The 20561-nt window shown below is 41.7% G+C and overlaps 1 protein-coding gene across 1 annotated transcript in view; it reads right to left on the bottom strand.

The window, feature by feature from the left end:
- Positions 1-1003: 1003 nt before the first annotated feature.
- sh3rf1 (SH3 domain containing ring finger 1) overlaps positions 1004-20561 on the bottom strand; it is a 50680-nt gene continuing 31122 nt past the window's right edge. The window contains exons 6-12 of the mRNA XM_053488305.1: positions 9840-9950; positions 8572-8699; positions 7131-7301; positions 6716-6999; positions 6272-6603; positions 3664-4052; positions 1004-3493 (exon numbers count right to left, since the gene is read on the bottom strand). Of these exons, the coding sequence (XP_053344280.1) occupies positions 3325-3493; positions 3664-4052; positions 6272-6603; positions 6716-6999; positions 7131-7301; positions 8572-8699; positions 9840-9950 (1584 nt within the window). The 3' untranslated portion in view covers positions 1004-3324. The remainder of the gene's footprint in view (positions 3494-3663; positions 4053-6271; positions 6604-6715; positions 7000-7130; positions 7302-8571; positions 8700-9839; positions 9951-20561) is intronic.

Here is a 20561-nt window from a genome sequence, read left to right as displayed (position 1 = left end):
TGATGCTGCCACCACCATGCTTCACTGTTGGGACTGTATTGGAGAGGTGATGAGCATTGCCAGGTTTTCTCCAAACATGCCGCTTAGAATTATCGGCAAAAAGTTCTATCTTGGTCTCATCAGACCATAGGATCTTATTTCTCACCATCTGGGAGTTCTTCAGCTGTTTTTTAATGCGTCTTGCACTGAGGAGAGGCTTCCGTGGGGCCACACCGCCTTAAAGCCCCGACTGGTGGAGGGCTGCAGTGATGGTTGACTTTCTACAACTTTCTCCAATCTCCAGACTGCATCTCTGGACCTCAGCCACAGTGATCTTTGGGTTCTTCTTTACCTTCCTCACGGAGGCTCTTCTCCCTCGTTAGCTCAGTTTGGGCAGACGACCAGCACCAGAAAGGGTTCTGGTCATCCCAAACGTCTTCCATTTAAGGATTATGGAGGCCGCTGTGCTCTTAGGAACCTTAAGTGCAGCAGAAATATTTTCGTAACCTTGGCCAGATCTGTGCCTTGCCACAATTCTGTCTCTGAGCTCTTCAGGCAGTTCCTTAGACCTCATGATTCTCATTTGCTCCCACATGCATTGTGAGCTGTAAGGTCTTTTATAGACAGGTGTGTGGCTTTCCTAATCAAATCCAATCAGTATAATCCAACACAGCTGGGTCAAGTGAAGGTGTAGAACCATCTCAAGGATGATCAGAAGAAATGCACAGCACCTGAGTGAAATATGAGTGTCACAGCAAAGGGTCTGAATACTTACTGTAGGCCCATAAGATATCAGTTTTTCTTTTTTAAATAAATCTGCAAAAATGTCAACTATCAATATGGGTTGCTGTGTGTATATTAATGAGGGAAAAATGAACTTAAATGATTTTAGCAAATGGCTGCAATATAACAGTGAAAAATTTAAGGGGGTCTAAATACTTTCCGTACTCACTGTATATTTTCCAGTGGGCGCTGAAAACTTCGGCTGTAAATGAGTGAGAAGACAAGAGCAGCACTGAAAAGGTCTTTTAGAAATCATGATCTTTTATTACAGTTAAACACATTACAAAATGACTATCTTCCAAGAATTTAGTACTGAATAAGAGGGAACGTCACCACTAGCAGACATACAGTCGAGCATGTACTAAAACCAGCAACAAAAAGGGTTGTCTTGAAAATAATAATAATAATAAAATAATAATAATGAAACAAGATTTTGTGTTCAAGTCAGGTTTAGTACTTTGTCTCTCTAACAAGGCATGAGAATCATTTGGGCTAGCACGATGAAGAGGTGCCTAGACAGCTATATGGGGGGAGGGGGAGTGTTAAAAAAAAGGTGCGTATGACTAAAGAAATAAAGATGGAGTAAATTAACGTGTCCGCTTCGGTATGAATCTCATTGTTTTCTTGAGTTTGTGCAACTTTATTGACAGAATTATCTCAGGCGGACTCGACAGCACAGAACAGGCACTTGAGCTTCCCGTACCAAAAAAACAAAAAACAAGCTACACCAGCACATACTTGTAAACAGCATTTTGCAATCACATCAATCATCAATGTTTGCTAACCAGCAATCAAAGTAAATTATGTTTAAGGTTTACAGGAAGGTAAAACACTGGATCAGGTAGAAATGCCTCTGGGAATTATGAAAGGGACAAATTATGACTGCATAAGGTTTTGGTCACTAATTTAAGACTTTTTGATTTGAATAATAGAACTTTTTTTTTTTTTTAAATGACAATTTCTTTCATTCTGTCAAAAGTACATCAAGCATAATGGGTTTATTATGTGCAGAAGAGGATGTTTAAGGGGAAAAATTATATTTGATGCAAGCCATGGGTTTGTGGTATGGTCTTGATGTTTCATAACACGCACCTCGAATGAGTTGCACAAAAAGTCTAAGATTATACCACAAACTTCGACCTGCATGCCTGACCAGACCACCACAGATGAAACTGTGATGCAAAATAAGGAACCCCATAGATGGAACGCCGGGCTCAAGGGCTGTTGCACCATGATCGAAATAAATCAATCCCTCCTCTGTTGAGCATAGTGCAATAGACTAAACATTAGGTGTAAATCAGGAACACACAGCAACACATGCTCGAGCACACACACCCACACACACAAACACAAGACGACACCAAACGTAAAAGAATGTGTGCTTTAGTGATCCATCACTCAGCTGTCAGTTATATAAAAAAAAAAAAAAAACACAAAGGGAGCCAGCAGCTATCATATTTTAATACAGAAATATAATTAGTACAATTTGAGTTAAAAGTCTACGCCATCTCTGCTCAGATGCTTTTCTATGGAGTGTATTTTACTTTTCGTTGCCGTTTTTAAATATCAAAAGTTATATCATATCATAAGTATTAACCACACTACCTCTAAACCACATTACAGAATAAAATCTACAGCAGATCCGTTACATCGTTCCTCCTTTTTCCGTAACACTCAGTCATGTTCACTAGGATTTACCATCGCAACTTCGACGCTCGACAATCCACTCAATAGAACCGCTTTGTTTTGCTCATAAATCCACCAACCCCTTAATCAAGTAATCGCAATTTCTCTATGTATATTTATATGCACTGAATACAATTCGAATATCAGTATTTTTTTTTTAATCAGTAGTAAATTAAAGGGCAACTCTATCTTCAAGATGATCAACAGTAGTTTCACTGGGCGGTGACCAACATCCGTTCTGTTGAAGCAATTCGCGATCGGCGATTCCATCCGGCGATGACCAGGAGACGCAAATCGGCGACACATCGGGGGCAGCCAATTATAGTTCGTATGTTAATCATCCAACAACACCCTACAATCGACACTACATCATTTTTAAAAAGGAGTATAATAAATTCATCCTTTTCAGCTTTGCTCAGTCCACTCATAGATAAGCTCTGTTTGCTTATATACAATAAAGTGATGCCGTACAAGGCATGCATTTAAATCGTTCTGAAATACAGGTACATAAATTAACGGATTGGCTCGACTCTCCTTCGAGTCTCCTCGGAGAGTGAGCGCGGTCTCAGGCTGTCTGTTTTGTACATGTGCTTGAAATATGTGCTTTGTGTGTTTTAACATGTCTCTGTGTAAAACTGCAGTTAAGTTTGTGTTCTGCTCCAGGAGACTGTGAAAGTCCCATGGCGTCCAGGATGTGTTTATCAAAAAGAAAAAAAGACAAAAAAAAGTTGATTTGTGCTTAGATCCGCCATCAAGTAGACGCTGCTGATACTCGTCCTTTCGCTGGGTCGTTGCCAGAAGATTTCCAGGCAACGGCGGCTGCTAACCTCATAACAGCTTGGTGTAATTTTGCCTGATATCAAGCATGTGTTCGAGTCAGATGCTGTCGACAAAGCTGCCGGGAAAGAGGCCAGTCCGGCCGTTCCTCTGGAGCGTGCCTTTGAACCAGCCGTCCTCGCGCTTCTTGTGCACGAACACGATGTCGCCCTCCTTCAGCTCCAGCTCGGCCTCGCTCTGTGGAGGGTAAGACACCACCACGCGGTACCTGAACAGGAACAGCCAACAGCATTAATACTCTTATCTGTTTCCAGCCCTGAAATTCAAAGACCTTTACCACTTCAGATATTGTGATTACAAGTTCTTTGCTAGCTTTACCCTAAACACGTTATAATCCCTGTTTTTAAAAACAAAAAAAAGAGAGTGGTGTTTCTGTACCTCTCGCACACTATTGGCCGTCCGTCGTGCTGCATGGACAGAAGAGAGGAGCACGGTTGTCGTGGTGGAGGCGCGATAGGGGCGGAGTTTTCCTGACAGCCACTCCGGCGTGCAGCGTCAGAATTTGATGATGATGCCGACGCCGCTGATGATGAAGATGACGATGAAGAAGGTGCAGGCGTCTCCACCTCCACAGGACAGGGCCCGCTCCGGCAATGGTTTCCACCGGCCATTGGTGTTGGGCTGGGCACGGGAATTTCAGGTGCCATGGCTCCTTGCGGCATGTCCGCGGCGACGGCTTGCTCCGCCTCCAGAGTCGGGGAAGACGGGGGAGAGGGGCGGAGTTTCTTTTTGTTTGACAACAGCTTCAACAGACCTTTCTTCTCCCTCTAAAAATAGCGAAAGAGAGTACAGAAGTTTACACGCTGAAATATTCTTGTATGCGTCATAGATACAAAAAAAAAACTAACATCACATTCTCACACATGGTTTTATCTTAGTTTATGATAGACATTTATTCTATTTATGTTTTTTTAAACCATCTTCTAATAGCAAAGGCTTGAAAATGGTAGTGCGGCAAATAATTTTCTCTCTACGCTTTTATCCAACTACAGTCGTGGCCAAAAGTTTTAAGAATGACACTAATAGTAATTTTTTATGCAAAGAGACAATATTTGTATTTATTTTTCTTTTTCGAGACCTTAACAATTCACCCTGGCATGCTGTCAATCAACTTCTGGGCCACATCCTGACTGACTGACAGCTCATTCTTGCAATAGTCAAAAGTTTGTCAGAATTTGTGGGGTTTTGTTTGTCCACCCGCCTCTCGAGGATTGACCACAAGTTCCCAATGGGATTAAAGTCTGGAGAGCTTCCTGGCCAGAAAACCCAAAATTTCTATGTTCTGTTTCTCGAGCCAATCGTGTGGTGCTGCTTCTCAGCCAGGGGAGTGGGTTCACTCACAATTTTGTCTAAGAACACAGCCATCAATTTAAAAAAATGGTACAAAAACATCCTCCAAGGGAAACTTCTCACAACCATCCAAGAACAGTTTACTGATGAACAATGCTTCTTCCAGCATGATGGAGAACCTTGCCATGAGGCAAACATGAGGATCAAGTGGCTTTGGGAACAAACCATTGAAAATTTGGGTCCATGGCCAGGAAACTCTGCAGAGCCTAATCCCGTTGAGAACTTGTGGTCAGTCCTCAAGAGGTGGGTGGACAAACAAAACCCCACAAACTCTGACAAGCGCCAAGCATCGATTATGCAAGAATGGGCCGCCATCAGTCAGGATGTGGACCAGACGTTGAGTGACAGCATGCCAGGGTGAATTGTAGAGGGATAAAAAGGATCACCAGTGCAAATATTGGGTCTTCGCATAAACGTAATGTAATCGTTAATAAATGGCTTCGACATTAATGAACTGCTTGTAATTACACTATAGCATACCAAAGTAACATCTGAAAAAACATCTAAAGCTCATTAAGCTTATTAATATTAAGGTCATTTTTAAAACATTTGTCCATGGCTATACAACCACCATTACATAACTGCTATATGTAACATGATCTAATATTTATATCAACATTCCCTTTTTCACTTTCTCGCATGCATTTTAAGTATCATCTGTAATCTTTGCAGTGTCCTTTAGTGCATCACTTCACAGCGGAGGCAGAGTACTCTCTCGGTCTCAGCTGATGCGAGTTCTTCAGCATCACCTTGAAATGTCACGGCTTCAACAATATCAGTTGCATTTCTTGTGAGGTGGAGACTAATGAAAAATGTTAGCTATGCCTGACATCCCTGATCCCAAGACAAATAAAAGGGAAACAACCATCCATCTGAGTCAAAGCGATGATAGAAGAGATACGGTACCAGTCTGGGAAATCATAAGCATAGAGAAAACTTCTAGCTGACTGAGACAAAGCCTTCAAGCCATGAGTGTGTATTATGCAATATTTATACCACAACAGTGTTGAATTCTCCATAATCTGATGGTTCTGTCAGGTGGTGTTGATTTTTTTTTTCTTAACACCTGCAGCAATGACGGTTCCAGCGGCAGGTCAAGTTCTATTAATGCACTCATTTTAATACATTACCATTTTTATAGTAAAGAACGTGTACAATGGACACTCCACAAGAACATCTTTATTTAAAAAAGCTTTTTCGAATACATTTTTAAATAGTTTAATCTTAAACAGCAGGCCGCAAAAAAGCTTAAGTAACACATTTGAGATGAGATGAGGCATAACCAATTGATAGAAATGACGCAAAACGGAAACATGTATGCAGAAACTCGGGCTTGGCTTCACCGGAGTATTCGCAGCATGTTATTTGATTCAGCAGTTTAACAGCACGGATTCCACTCCAGCAGATGTTTTATGCTGCTGAGTATCCTCAGGCCACCATTAGTGAGTGTTCACGCACCACACTGCAGAACATCTCTCTCAGATTCTACCCATTAAAACCTAGTTAATTAGCTAATCAGAGGATGTAAATGAGTACACACATAATGCCCCAAGTGTGACATATACAGTTCTTAACTTTATTTCCCCAACCATCATCATCCAGTTTAAAACTTTTGGCTGTAACTGCCCCTGCTTACCTTGCAGTCCTTGTCTAGTTTACATCCAGAAGCCTGATTTGCTGCGGTGGCACCGTGAGGCTTGCCGTTACCAGAAGCAACCGGGAGTGACATCATGGCGTTGGGTCTCATGCCGTCGACCTCCAAAGAAGCAGCGCTGATGTTGGGTGGGGTAAGCGAGGTGGCGGCGCAACCCATAGCCGCTCCCAATCTGTTTGACGTAGGGTTCGAAGCGGAAATGCAACCAGGTGACGGCTGCGGACACACGGCCAGGTGAGGCAGGAAAGCCATGGCGTTCTGGGATTGGATGGGTGTTACAGCTGCAGTGGGCCGATCCTGAGTGTGGCACACAGCTAGAGCGGGAGAGGCTGTGTTAATAAATATCTCTATACAAGCTTGGTGCTGCTGGAAAGTTGAAACAATTTGCATAACAGTGTGAAAGATATTGTACTATACATGTCTTACCGGTCCTCACAGCGTTTCGAGCCTGGTTCACGGTCATCTGTGACGTCACATGCATGAGCACTTTGGGATGCTGACCAGGTGGCACATGAGCCGCTGTCACTACAGTGGCTGGAATTGGGCTCGAAGGGGCGGGACCTGTGCAAATAGGGAGTGGCTTGTTGGGGTCAACACCACCCAGGGCAGCTCCGATGGGGGAGGGCGAGGAGCTAACTAAGGTGACGCCGCGTCCAGCCTGCGAGCACATTGCTAACGGCACTTTGGGCTGACTGCTGTTTGCCACAGTTCTGAAAACCAAAAACAATCTCTCAATACATGTCTATTGTATAATTAAGAAGGATTTTTCTGAAAATGATACATAAAAACTGATGCTTCTGCTTTTAACAATAACTAATGGCCTGTTTGTGTTTATATGTACCTGCTGACAGGACTCATGTAGTTGCCAGGAAAGACTCCAATCTTGCCGGTGTGCATGGACGTTCCTTTAAACCAGCCGTCCTGACAGCGCTCCAGCACCAGGAACATCTCGCCCTTTCTCAGCTCCAGCTCATCCTCCTTACGAGGGGTGTACGGGAACATCGCAATGTACCTGAGAGTCACGCGTATCAATCATTTTATTACTACATCGATCCAGAGTTGCACTGCAAGTACAGTAAGTAAAGTTTTGAGAATGACTAATACTAATTTTCACAAAGTCTGCTGCTTCAGTAATTTTAGATCTTTTTGTCAGATGTTACTGTGACGTATAATTATAAGCATTTTATAAGTGTCAGGCTTTTATTGACCATGACATCAAGTTAAAAATGCAAAAAGTCAATATATGCAGTGTTGAACCTTCTTTTTCAAGACCTCTGTAATTCACCCTGACATGCTGTCAATCAACTTTTGGGCCACATCCTGACTGATAGCAGCACACTCTTGCATAATCAGAATTAGTCTAAATTTGCGAGGTTTTGTTTGTCCACCAGCCTCTTGAGGTTGACCACAAGTTCTCAGTGGGATTAATGTCTGGGAAGTTTCCTGGCCATGGATGCAACATTTCGATGTTTTGTTCCTTGCCAGTTATGGAAAAGGCATTGTTCCTCACCAAACTGTTCTTGGATGGTTGCGAGAAGGTGTTCTTGGAGGATGTTTTTGTACCATTCTTTATTCATGGCTGTGTTCTTAGGCAAAACTGTGAGTGAACCCACTCCCCTGGCTGAGAAGCAACCAAACAAATGAATGGTCTCAGGATGCTTTACTGTTGGATGACACAGGACTGATGGTAACGCTCACCTTCATGCACTTCAAGAATGACAGAAGAGAAGCTACTCCTCTCCAGGAAAAACATCACAGACAGAGTGAGATGCTGCAAAGGGTACACTGATTGGACTGCTGAGGACTGGGGTAAAGTCATTTTCTCTAATGAATCCCCGTTTTAATTGTTTGGGGCATCCGGGGGGGAAAAAAATTTTAACAGTAAAGCATCCTGACATCATTTAAAATCTTGTGAGGTCATGCTGAAATGGCAGCAGAAATCACTCACTTGACTTGTGCAAGGTCAAAAAACGGGCGCGGACATTATTTTTTATATGATACAAATTAGTCACGCATGTTTAAGGGTAGTGAGAGTGAAGCACAGGCGAGGGGTGAAAGGTTAGGGGATAAATCACAGAGTCAGACTCTGGGATGGGACCCGAGAGACTGCAACTGAACCGTCCCCCTCCCACCCCACTGACGACCTCCGAACTTTCACCTGTGCTCGGGCATGCTCAGCTGCAGTGAGGTCACGCAGAGACAAAATCTCACGTGCATAGCAAATGAAAAACATGTACGGCCATATATTTTTCAGCAAGGACGTGTATGGCTTTAACACTTACACAGTCGGTCTCTGTCGTCCACTCTGGTCACTTGTGGTGGGGGACGGCCTCTGTCCTGCGGCCAACGAGGATGTGGCGCCCACAGTGGAGGATTGTGGGGGAGGAGGTGGAGGAGGAGGTAAAGTGTCCTGAAATAAAAAAAAATGACTAAACTATACTACAAATTGCAAAAAACAAATTTTATTTACAAATTATTTCTGTTTTATCTAGAGTAAGGATGCATGGTGTGAAACAGAAATGACGGCGCAGCAGACGCATGAGAAAGTGCCTCGAAAATAAAACCTAAAATGCGTTCTTTTATGTTGTAAACTCCGTTGCAAATGTGTGTGTAATTTGGGGGGCGAGACATTGTAGCATTGTAGTTTTAACCTGTAATAATTCTAGAAAACATAAAACAGTTTTTTGAAAGTTTTGAAATGGACCTCATTAGTTCTTTCATTCACTCAGGAAGCACTTTATAACAATCAGGGCCGTCCTGAATCCAGAGTTTATCCTGGAAACGATTATTAACCTACCCGACGCTTCTGTTGAAAAATAATTACTCCCAACCTACAAATGTTTCGGTATGCATCAATTCCCAAAACCTATTAAAACTAATCGGGCCGGGTGAAAAAGAAAGGAGGGAAAAATGTTGCTCTAAACCTTATTATTTTTTCCAAACAAATCAATGCATTTAAATTGAGATATGGAAAGCGAAACAGACACAGAACACACACAGACACACCACACAGCCGTCTGAGATACATCAATCACTCGCAGACATGAGTGTGTGGTCTAAGGCCAAGAGAGAGCACCAAAGGGGGTGTCTTAGTATCAGATGGCACATGGCTTTGTTCCTCCTTTCCAATTTCATCTGGGGTGTGTGTGGGGTTTTAAGTGTCTGTGTGTGTGTGTATTCGGTTTGGTTTTCAGCTGATGTCTAAACCGAGAAGATCAAGTCGTAAATCTGAATGTGCGCACATACGTAAATACATAAAGTCATCAATCATCAAACAGATAAGGTTGAAATCTGATGCATGTATTTTAAAAAAGGAAAAAAAAAAAACAGAATTGTGTTTTGTATCTGTTAATGTGCTTTACAATTCAGGTGTTGATTAATCATGTGATATCAGTCATGTGACTGGTAGTGTAGCGAATGGGAGCTGCTACAAAGACCACTCAAGCACGATTAACAGCATAACATCTGACCGGCTGACCTTTTCACACCGCACCACACATAGTTTCAGAGCCACACGGGAAATAAGGGAATACTTAGTGTTAGGACTGACCACTGGGATCGAGGCGTAGCTGGTCTCTGGAGGAAAAGTGAAGACCGTCGCCGTCGTTACAGGACTGCTGGGAGGTGGGGTGACGATCAAGCCTGTTGTGCAAATGTGAACCTGGATGGAAAAGGGGATGAAAAGATATGTGCGTCAATTAACCATAATTGACAGCAGAAGCATTGAGACCAAAGACATTCTTTAGAGAAAAAAAAAATCTGAGTGGAGGGAATGTCTCAGATCCTCGTAAAACAGACAGGACAAGTCTGGACGTGATGGCTGTTAAGAAAAACAGAACTCAATTCCAAAGAGACACATCTGTCTTCATGGTTTTTATTTTTCCCTGCGCATAAGCCTGGCTAGGCACACATGACTCGCTTTCATGAAGAACGATCCACCTCGACTTAACACGACCAACCTGAAAATGTCAGAAGCAATAACGCCATATCTTTGGCAGCGGGAGAGGCGTATGACACGCGCCCCCTCCGGAGCAGTTTGAGAGATCTACTGGAGCTAATTACTGTCTAGAGAAAGATATGGAAAGGTGAACCTGCATGAAGCAACTCACTATATATATAAAAAAGAAAATAAATGTAAAAAAAAAGCAAGAACAGGACATCGGATTAGACGTGAAATCCTGATCTCTGAACGCAGATGTTGCGCACACAAATGTCTCCAGATGTTCTCAGTTTGGACAAATCCAGGTGTGAATAAAAACATTTATTAGCAATCCCACTGGGCACGTGTCGATTTAGCTCTCCATAGATCCCATTAGTTAGTCTATAAAGTTATACGCAACATAAAACATAATCTGATACTATATAGATATAGTCTTTATCCTTAAGGATAAGGCAGAAAGGCTTTGGCTATGAGCTGTTGTGTTCTCTCATTACACAACGGGATGTAATTCGAGCTTGTGTCTTCACTTTGGCTTAATGAAGTATTTAAAATGCAAGAAGCCGAAGTTCCGTGCTCGCGTTAGAGTTATATAACTGTTTAGGGTTTTTTTTGTGCTGATCTGCACTCTAGTCACTTTTGTCCTTCCGTAATCTGGAAAAATTGTCTATTAGTGCAGAAGGAGGTGGCGGTGATTCTGAGAGGAGTAGTGTGAGGCAAGGAGAACCATGTTACATTTTAATAAACCAAAAGTGAAAAATTGTTTACTTTTTCTGGGTATTGGATGCGTGAGGCAAAAAAGAACTGCTGGTATCAACGAAGGATAGTCAAAAATGATCCACACTTCGGTTATATTGAAACTTCTGTTGGTCTTATAAGTGCTTATATACTCTATAGACAGAGTGCGGATCATTTTTGACTCAACATCGTATTATATTAACAGTAGGGATGGGAAACACCAGGGACTAGCCGTTACGATATTATTGCAATCCTTAGATGGCGATTAGATTTGTATTGCGATTCTGTTAGTATCACAAATTTGTAAATATCCCAATATTATTATTTAAAAAAAAAATACAATTCCAAACAAACTTAAACTATAATTTGCTCCGACTGCCTGCAGAAGTGTGAATATTTCCCAGTGCACCACCTGTAGTGCTTTACCTTAAAGGAAAATTTAATTTCAATTTAAAAATAATCTATATTAGAGTTAGTGTCACGAACCATGAACGATCAGGATATGGGCCAGTCAAGGGACTATAGGGATATGGGAACGGGCTACTAGTTTTCACACCAAAACAGAGTTAAATTGTGACTCCTTTTGTCCCTCCTCAACGGTCAGGCATTTTACGGTTTTCCTTAACCCTCAGGCACTTTAAACATTTAACAGCTCTGTGCTTGGCCTGGATAACGCCTCACTTGTGAGATGTTTTACCTGAAAACAGCTGCCAAAATGATGAAAAGTTAAAATGTTAATAAAATAAACTGCTAATGCACGGCTCATTCACAACAACGAGGCTGTAATGAGAAATTTATTAAAGCCACTAACAGGCATACCAGGCTTCCTCTCTGCACATTATTCCCTTGTTCGAATTTACTCTTAAAATGTTGAATACTGAATGCCTAAAGGCCCCCTTTTCGCTCTCTACCATCTGCAATTCATGTTTTTCTCCACATCATTCACACAGATGCTGGAGTCTATTCAAATGGAAACTTATACCGTTAACAACCATCAGCACGTGTCCTTTAAAGGAGTGTTATAGTATCACGCAATTCTGAATAGCTCGCAAATCGCTTCCTAATTCCCCTTGTGTCAGCAGAGTTGCTTAACAAGCATTTTTATTTAGCTGGTCTATCTAGTGAAAGATAATGTTATGAGGAGCATTTGATGAGTAGGACAATTTATACACTATATGGACAATATACCCTAAGTATTTGTCCAAACCTGTTAATTGTTGATTGCAAGTGTTTCAATCGGGCGCCTTATCCCCAGTGAAGGGCAATCTTAATGCTTCGGCACAACAACTTTGTGACAACAGTTTTGGGAAGACCCTTTTCATTCCAACGTGACTATATCCCAGTGCACAAAGCAAGGACTATAAAGACATGGTTTAATGAGTTCGGTGTGGAAGAACTTGAATGGCCCTAACATAGAGCCCTGACTTCAACCCCATCGAGCACCTTTGGGATGAACAGGAACGGAGATTGCGAGCCAGGCTTTCTCGTCCAACATCAGTGCCTGACCTCATAAATACTTTACAGAATGAACAAATTCCCCAGACTAAAAATCTTGTGGACAGCCGTCCAAGAAGAGTGAAAGTTTAAAAGCTGGACCAATTCCGCATTGTATTTGGATACAATGTCATTTGCAGGTTTGGCCAAATATTTTTCTTGAAAAACACCAAGATGCATTTCTTATAATTTTAATTTTTTCTTAAATCAACTTGCCAAATGATTACATTTTGTTTTCATGTATTAAAAAGCATGGCATGTTTTTTTTATCGACTTACAGTTACATTAAATGCTGAACGTCCACAAAGCAAGTTTGTGCTTTCAGTAGTTTCAGTGTTAGAAAAGGCTATAAATAACGACTCTGTCATGTTCAAAGTTTTCTTTACAGGACATCTTAAAGTGCATCCAACATTCGAGTTTCTGTTAAATGTAACTGAGCTGTTACTATAGAAACTCAAAACATATTGCATTACAAATGCCTGTATACACCGGTAATTAACCTTGCAGTCTGCACAGACTGGGAGAGCATCTGTTATAGAAAATGTATTTATTAAAGCCCCTAATAAGACAGACATCACATTATAACGTTAATCCAACGGAAATAGAAAAAAACAAACAAAAAAAAAAACGAACGGCTGTTTCACCAAGGGAAATAAGACAGGGTGGATACTGGTTCGTCCCTTGTTTTTCAGCTGGGTGGTTCAATCTTTCTCTAATAAAAAAAAAAAAAACAAGGTACTTCATGAACTGATTTCCGAATCTGTCAAGGCCTGTCCTTAGAGCAGCGCAGCTTTTTATACCGACATCACCATAAATCCATGTCTTTGTCCGCACAATTAAACTGATGGATCAACTATTTATCCATTTCAAATGTCCTCATCTGCTCTAAATCCTGCTTTTGAACCTTCTTTTATTCCTTTTCAGTCTATGTGTGGGTGCTTGCCTTTTGCACATTAATCAGCTCAGCTATTGAGCCATAATAGAATACAAACACATCTTGAGTGTGTTATATTTCCTGGACATCTAAAAACAGTACAATTAGCCATACAAACATGACACTGGTAACCAAAGACACAAAACAAAGCTTAAACAATAGGTGTGGGCTGGCAGATCTTTTAATAAAAACTTTTTCACGAGAAAAGCAGAAGAGAAATTCCACACCGGTCACTAGCTGCAAGAAAAACAAAAAACGGTTCAAAGTGAGAATGCTGAAAATCTCCGGAGAGACTCCGGAGAGGGAGCAGTAAACTGAAGGAAGTTCCAGTAAGTCTCTCTTGGAACATAAAGCCAGTTTTAATGCAGATGCACACAAGGGCCAAAAATAGGAGTCAACAGGGACGGGAGTGAAGTAATAATTCTAGAGAAAGGGATAACATCCTGCGCAGCCTTTTAAATATGATTCGATTTCCTCATCTCGCTCTCACGGTGCACAGGAAGTCTTCGTGCAACGATTCTGCATATTGTAAATCTGCCTAGAGGACACATCACTCACAGACACCTTTATTTTGTTTCCTCGGTCCAGAACTCTCACGAGCCTGCCAACACTATGACCTGAAAGTACCTCTCTCTCACTTTAGCTCGCATGTTTCAGAACACAAAGTGCTAAAAGTTATTGTGTGTAATGAACTGTGCACGAGGCCAAGTTAAATCTGCCGGATCGGTTATTAATTAGTAGTAGTGTGCGAGATCTGATTTAGAAATCTGAAATGTGCACCGTTTTTAAAGTGTGTATGCGAGCTTAAACTTGAACGCTTCTTTCCTCCCAGGTTTCCAGCACTACAGAGCTGCTGATGATCGTGGTGGGTGATCATGGTGGGAAATTCACTCTCTGAAACTAAAGATCCCAAACTGCCCACTCATTTCCTCTGTGTCTGAACAGTAGAGACGAGACACAAGACTACATAAGGGGGTGGAAACTGGTGGGAGCTCTGTACTTTTCTGCAAATGCTTTAGTCATTGCTATTTCTCAAGATATTTCTATCACAAGATTGCTACTAACTAGTGAGGATAAAGAATGCTTCCTAAGGCGAGATGTGAAACAAACTGTTGCATCTTCTCAAACTGAGGCTCATGCTACATTACAGTGCAGCTTAACGCATTCTAAGGGTGTTTTAACAATTGGCACAAGTGATTTGTACCGTGACTAGGAATGATTGCTCGCCACTCCTATTTTTTTTGTTCTCCTTACTCGGGTACACTTGTGTATTTGTCAATCTCTGATACAGTCTAGTTCATTTGTGAGCCATTAATTAATAAGGAGAAGAAGAGAACGAGAACGTCAATCTCCGCACTATGCCTATGATGAGATTTCGGAGGCCCCTTTGAGGTCACGTGTTCAGGTACAACTGGTTTCCATATCTGATTTGATCCATACCCGAGTATACCGGACCATGTTCAAGACCACCTTTTCAAACGGATTTGGGTGCAGTTCCCGAGCTTGGAACGCTTGTGTTCTCGCTGAACCAGGCGCTGTGGACAACTGTTCTTTTAAACAATCCCAGGTCCTTGACGTGAAAATGCCCCAAAATGTGGGAAGATGCCCAGAAACTATTCGTTAAGTGAGAGCATCCCTCACACTAAGAGCAGGTAAATTATGTTCTCTTAAAGTCTTGATGCAAACCCTAGCCTACGTTTGGCTGTACCAATTGTTTACTCACTGTGCTTCATTGTCTTCAATGTTTTTGTCAGATTTTACTATGGTATACTGTAGTGTAATTACAAGCACTTCATAAGTGTCAAAGGCTTTTATTGACAATTACATTAAGTTTATGCAAAGAGTCAATATTTGCCCTTCTTTTTCCAACACCTCTGGAATTCACCCTGGCGTGCTGTCAATCCACTTCTGGGCCACATCCTGACTGATGGAAGCCCATTCTTGCATAATCAATACTTGGAATTTTGTCAGAATTTGTGGCTTTTTGTTTGTCCACCCGCCTCCTGAGGCTTGACCACAAGTTCTCAATGGGATTAAGGTCTGGGAGGTTTTCTGGCCATGGACCCAAAGTTTCGATGTTTTGTCCCCCAAATTCATCATACTGTTAAAGGCATTGTCACCTAACTGTTCTTGGATGGTTGTGAGAAGTTGTTCTTGGAAGATGGTTTGTACCATTCTTTATTCATCAATCTTCATTTTATAAATTTTTTAGCAAAATTGTGACTGAGTCCACTTCCTGGGCTGAGAAGCGACCCCACAGGTGAGTGGTTCTAAGATGCTTTACTGTTGGATGACACAGGACTGATGGTAATGCTCACCTTCATACATTTTGAGCAGAGCCGCAAAGAAGCCACTTCTCTCCAGGAAAAACATAAGGAACAGACTGATATTCTGCTAAAGGTACAGGGATTGGACTGCTGCGAACTGGAGTAAAGTCATTTTCTCTGATGATTCCCCAAGTACTCATGCCAACAGTAACGCATCCTGAGACCAGTGAGAAAGGAAACTTTTGGCCACAGCTGTATTGTATGTAAATATGCCACCCAAAAGTGGTTCAACGATTTCAAATTCAAGTGTACCTATTACGTAAAAAATATATAATTATTTTTAGACTTTTAGATGTGTCTCCCATCTTTAGATGCTTTTTTTTTTTGGATTGGTCAGGGCTCTCCATGTGTATGCCATAAATTAAACACGAAAAAAAGTTAATTAAAATAAATTCAACAGACAGAGTGCGAAAATGTTTGACTTGCTTTTCCAACGTACTAAGAATCTTAAATAGGATTACATGCTTCATTCAATGCATCACCAAGATTAGCCTGCATAATTAAAAAGTCAGTTGACGACTAATTTAGGGTAAGATATATTTTGTTTAATCCAGTAAAATTTATGATCTGTTTCGCACCCACAAAGAAAAAGCGACGAGATGATGGATTTTAAAGCAGTAAAAGTTGCTTCACATGCATGTGTTTCTGGTTTTGAAGCGAGGAACTGCTTACACTTCAGCTCCAAACGGTTGGCTTCAAGTCACCTTTCCTCTGCCAGAAAACTATTCCTAGAGGAGTTGGATGAAACTTGGACAAATTCATATTAGAAATATTAGATGTGCTGTTAAAGTTACTCCTCTACTTTCACTCCCTCATTCTCTCATAACCCTGGGTCTCTCCTTCCCTCAGACGCAGCCTCTTCTCTAACCAACTTCAACTATCCCTATTCGCATTTCCCGTGTGCCCTTATCCTATCGCTGTATCCTATCTTTTAAGACCTTTTAAAGTAGAAGAGAAAGAGTGAGAACGTGCAAGACCCAGACTGATAGATGGGTCATGTTCGGTGAGCTACATGATGTAATCCCATAACGTAGTCCTGGGAAGCATAACACGCTCTCATGGAGTATTAGGTGTGCGATGTGTGTTTCATGTTACAAGCATGAATGCACTTTAGTGGTATTTTGGATCGTGTAGTTAATTATTAGCAGTGAAGCAACCAGACAAGAATGTTTAAATAGACTTGATTATAGCCCTTTAAAATAAAAGCCAGCATGATGGAGAGAAGAATCGCGTGACTGAAGGCTCGTACTGCCTTATGCAGAAAGAAAAAGAGAGGTGAAACATCGCAGAGACTGTTTGTTGATGTCAGGATGTTTCGCGACCGGCACCAGCCGTCTGTCAGACGTCGCAAAGCAGCGGCGTGAACTAAATTGAATTAATTACGGCGAAGCCCGGGGAACGAGTCGGCTGTCGGGGAACGAAAAAGATGCCTACGTGGGGGAGGGAAAAACAAGGGATAGCAGGATGTGAAACAGATGAGGAGGGGGGCAAAAGAGGGAAATTGAAGGATGAAAACAGACAGATGAAACAAGAAGGAGGGAGGGAGAGACATCAGAGCGGAGGGCTTCGGGCTAGCTAGGCGTGTTCGGAGATCTGTGCCGTTTAATGCGGTAACGTGAACGGACAAACAAGAAAACGGCGCTGGTGTAACTAAAAAAAGGAGGCTAATTATAGACACAAAGCACAAAGGAAATGGAGCTAGCGTGTCATCAGGCGCGCAGAGTTTAGATGAAACAGAGAGGTTTGATATAAACTGACATATACTCACTGTAAAGTCTTTGTAAAACATCTACATGTTTATAAAGCAGCAGTTGCACCTTGCGGACAAGCACCAAGTTCAAAAGGGGTGTACAGTTACACTAAATTGTAATTCTGAGAAGATAAAGTACTGCCAGAACCCTGTGATGGACTGGGACCCCATCCAGGGTGTACTCCCCAAGTCTCCTGGGATAGCCCCCCACCACCCTGTATACAGCAGTATAGACAAGCTCAAGCTCAATTTTTCTACCACGGTAACATGCCGACAGTTACAGTTGTTTTAATTCATTTAATTAAAGCTAAATTTGACATCAATGGCGTTGACGTGGATGCCTCAAGGACTAAGTCGACCAGTTTTTCTTTTAAAAAATATTATACCAGTAAACTTCAAACTTTATCATGTTGCACGCCATGATATTGTTGGGTGTGGCTTGAACCAAGTTTTGTCTTCAGAGTTGCCTTAATTCTTAGTGGCATTGATATAACAAGATGCTGGAAACATTCCTTAGAGTTTCTGGTCCATATTGACATGATCGTATCACGCAGTTGCTGCAGATTTGTCGGCTACACATCCATGATCCGAATGTCCTGTTCCATCACATCCCAAAGGTGCTCTATTGGATTGAGATCCTGGTGACTGTGGAGGCCATTTCAGTACAATGACCTCATTGTCATGTTCAAGAAACCAATTTGAGATGATTTTAGCTTTGTGACTTGGCATGTTATCCTGATCATAAAGGGATGGACATGGTCAGCAACAATACTCGTGTTTTTTAAACGATGCTCAAATGGTACCAAGAGGCCCAAAGTGTGCCAAGAAGATATACCTCACACCATTACATCACCAGCAGCCTGAACCACTAATACACAGCAGGATGGATACGTTTCATGTTTACGCCAAATTCTGACAATACCATCCGAATATCGCAGCAGAAATCGAGACGCACCCGACCAGACCATGTTTTTGTACATATTTAGTGAGTCCATGTGAACTGTAGCCTCAGTTTCCAGTTCTAAGCTGACAGAGTTGGCCTGCTATAGTCCGTCTGCCTCAAGGTTCGACATGTTGTGCATTCAGAGATTCACTTCAGCAAACCTCGTGTAAGATGCAATTTGACTTAATGTTGCTTTTCTATCAGCTCAAACCAGTCTAGCCATTTTCCTCTGACCTCGGGCATCAACAAGGTATTTCCACCCAGAGAACTGCAGCTCACTGGATATTTTCTCTTTTTCAGATCATTCTCTGTAAACCCTAGAGATGGTCGAACGTGAAAATCCCAGTAGATCATCAGGTTCAGGAAATACTCAGACCTGCCTGGCTGTCATCAACTACCATGCTGTGTTCCAAATCACTTAAATCACCTTTCTTCCCCATTTTGATCCTGGGTTTGAGCTTCAGCAGACCATCCCTACCATGTCTGCATGCCAAAATGCATTGAGTTGCTGCCGTGTGATTGACCGATTAGATATTTGTATAAACGTGCAGTGGATCAGTGCAGTTTCCCTTACAGAAAGCATTACATGTATGTTCTTTTTATGTTGAAGAACACCGTTATCTGAACTGCACTGGAGACTAAAGTAATCAACACCAAATGACCAAATCGGATTTAAGCCCTATTGTTTAAAAATAACCCAACACTAAAGAAGAATCAGCTATATAGATTTATTTTATGAACCACCATATAATTTCTGCTTCCATCCAACATAATCCTAAGCTTACTAATAAGTATCAAAGTCCACAATTACAACAACTAGAGGACTGCCAAACTGTCCCCACTTTATCAGATTTCCCTTGTCTCCCATCAACATGCAGACATTGTTAGTCTATACAAATGAAGCAAAAGACTACGCAGACACTTCCTCATTCCGCTGCCACGGACGGCATTCAGAGAGCTGAATAAGGATCAGTGTTCTCTCGGCTCCGTCTCAGCCTTTCCTGCTGCCAAACAGCTTTCAGATCAGACAGAAACCTGAGAGACTCCAAATCCGTCCCGGTAGAGGTGACCTATCCGTCGTTCTCAGTGCTAAGGAAAGCCAAGAGGAGAAAACAAGACAGGTTGTGGTCTTCCAAGATGCAAAGTGGATGTCCGTAACAAGCCTCAAGTTATCCATTTCCACTTGCCGTAGTGCACAAAGGTCTTGAGCCGCTCCTTACTTCTTCATACTTTATTAAATTAAAATCCCTGACAAAGATCAAACTAAAGAAATGAGAACGAATTCTGAAAAGTGCTTAAAAGATATGACCTCAGCAGCGACCTCGTTTCCCCTCTCGTCCGTTCCAACCCCTCAGCATTCAGCCCCACCAGTATACTAATCCCCGGCCTGATCGTCTGTCATCATCTGCACCTGTTTCACTCTGGTTCATGTCTTAAGTTAGATGTTTTTATGCTTACATGATTCTTATGTCACTGTTTGGCTTAACAAACAAAAATAATTCCTCTGAAACCGCTTAGGCGCAGAGACTGGAATGAAAATGAGAGCCAAGAAAAGTTTTGGCGAACTATTCCTCAAGACTACATTAAAAGCACAAAAAAGTCTGACTCTCCGGCTCATTCGTCATTTCTTCATTTTGAATGGATCAAGACTTTTGCACAGTACTGTACACCATAGTGATGTATTATGGATGATGATTTTAATTGTTGAATTAATGACAGGGAGCAGTATCCTCCATCCTATAGACGTTCCTGTGCTGGAAAGCTCGCTGGCTGTTACAAAGCACCGGCACTAGGGACGTCATGCATAAACTATAAATAAATGTCTCTGCACAGAAAGATTTTTCTTGGTTAAATAACAAGCATTTTTTTTTAAAGGTGTTTTATTATTCACCATGAATTGTGTGGAGCGTCTTTCACTAAATGAAACGATAACATATAAGAACAAATGTATTACATAAAAATTGCAGCTGGAACTATACCACAGTTAAAGGAAATGAATCGGCACCTTCTGATTTGAAAATTGATGTGCAGCAAGGTTACAGAATGTCACTATGCCTGTCTCTCACATATCAGTGGGTCCAGAGGTACAGAGGCTGACTGTCATGCTGTCATTACTTCTATAACCTCGATTTCTTTGCGGGCAGCGAGG

This window comes from Clarias gariepinus, chromosome 2 (assembly GCF_024256425.1).
Source record: "Clarias gariepinus isolate MV-2021 ecotype Netherlands chromosome 2, CGAR_prim_01v2, whole genome shotgun sequence".
NCBI classification, from domain to species: domain Eukaryota; kingdom Metazoa; phylum Chordata; class Actinopteri; order Siluriformes; family Clariidae; genus Clarias; species Clarias gariepinus.
This window is presented reverse-complemented; position numbering and strand designations above follow the sequence as displayed.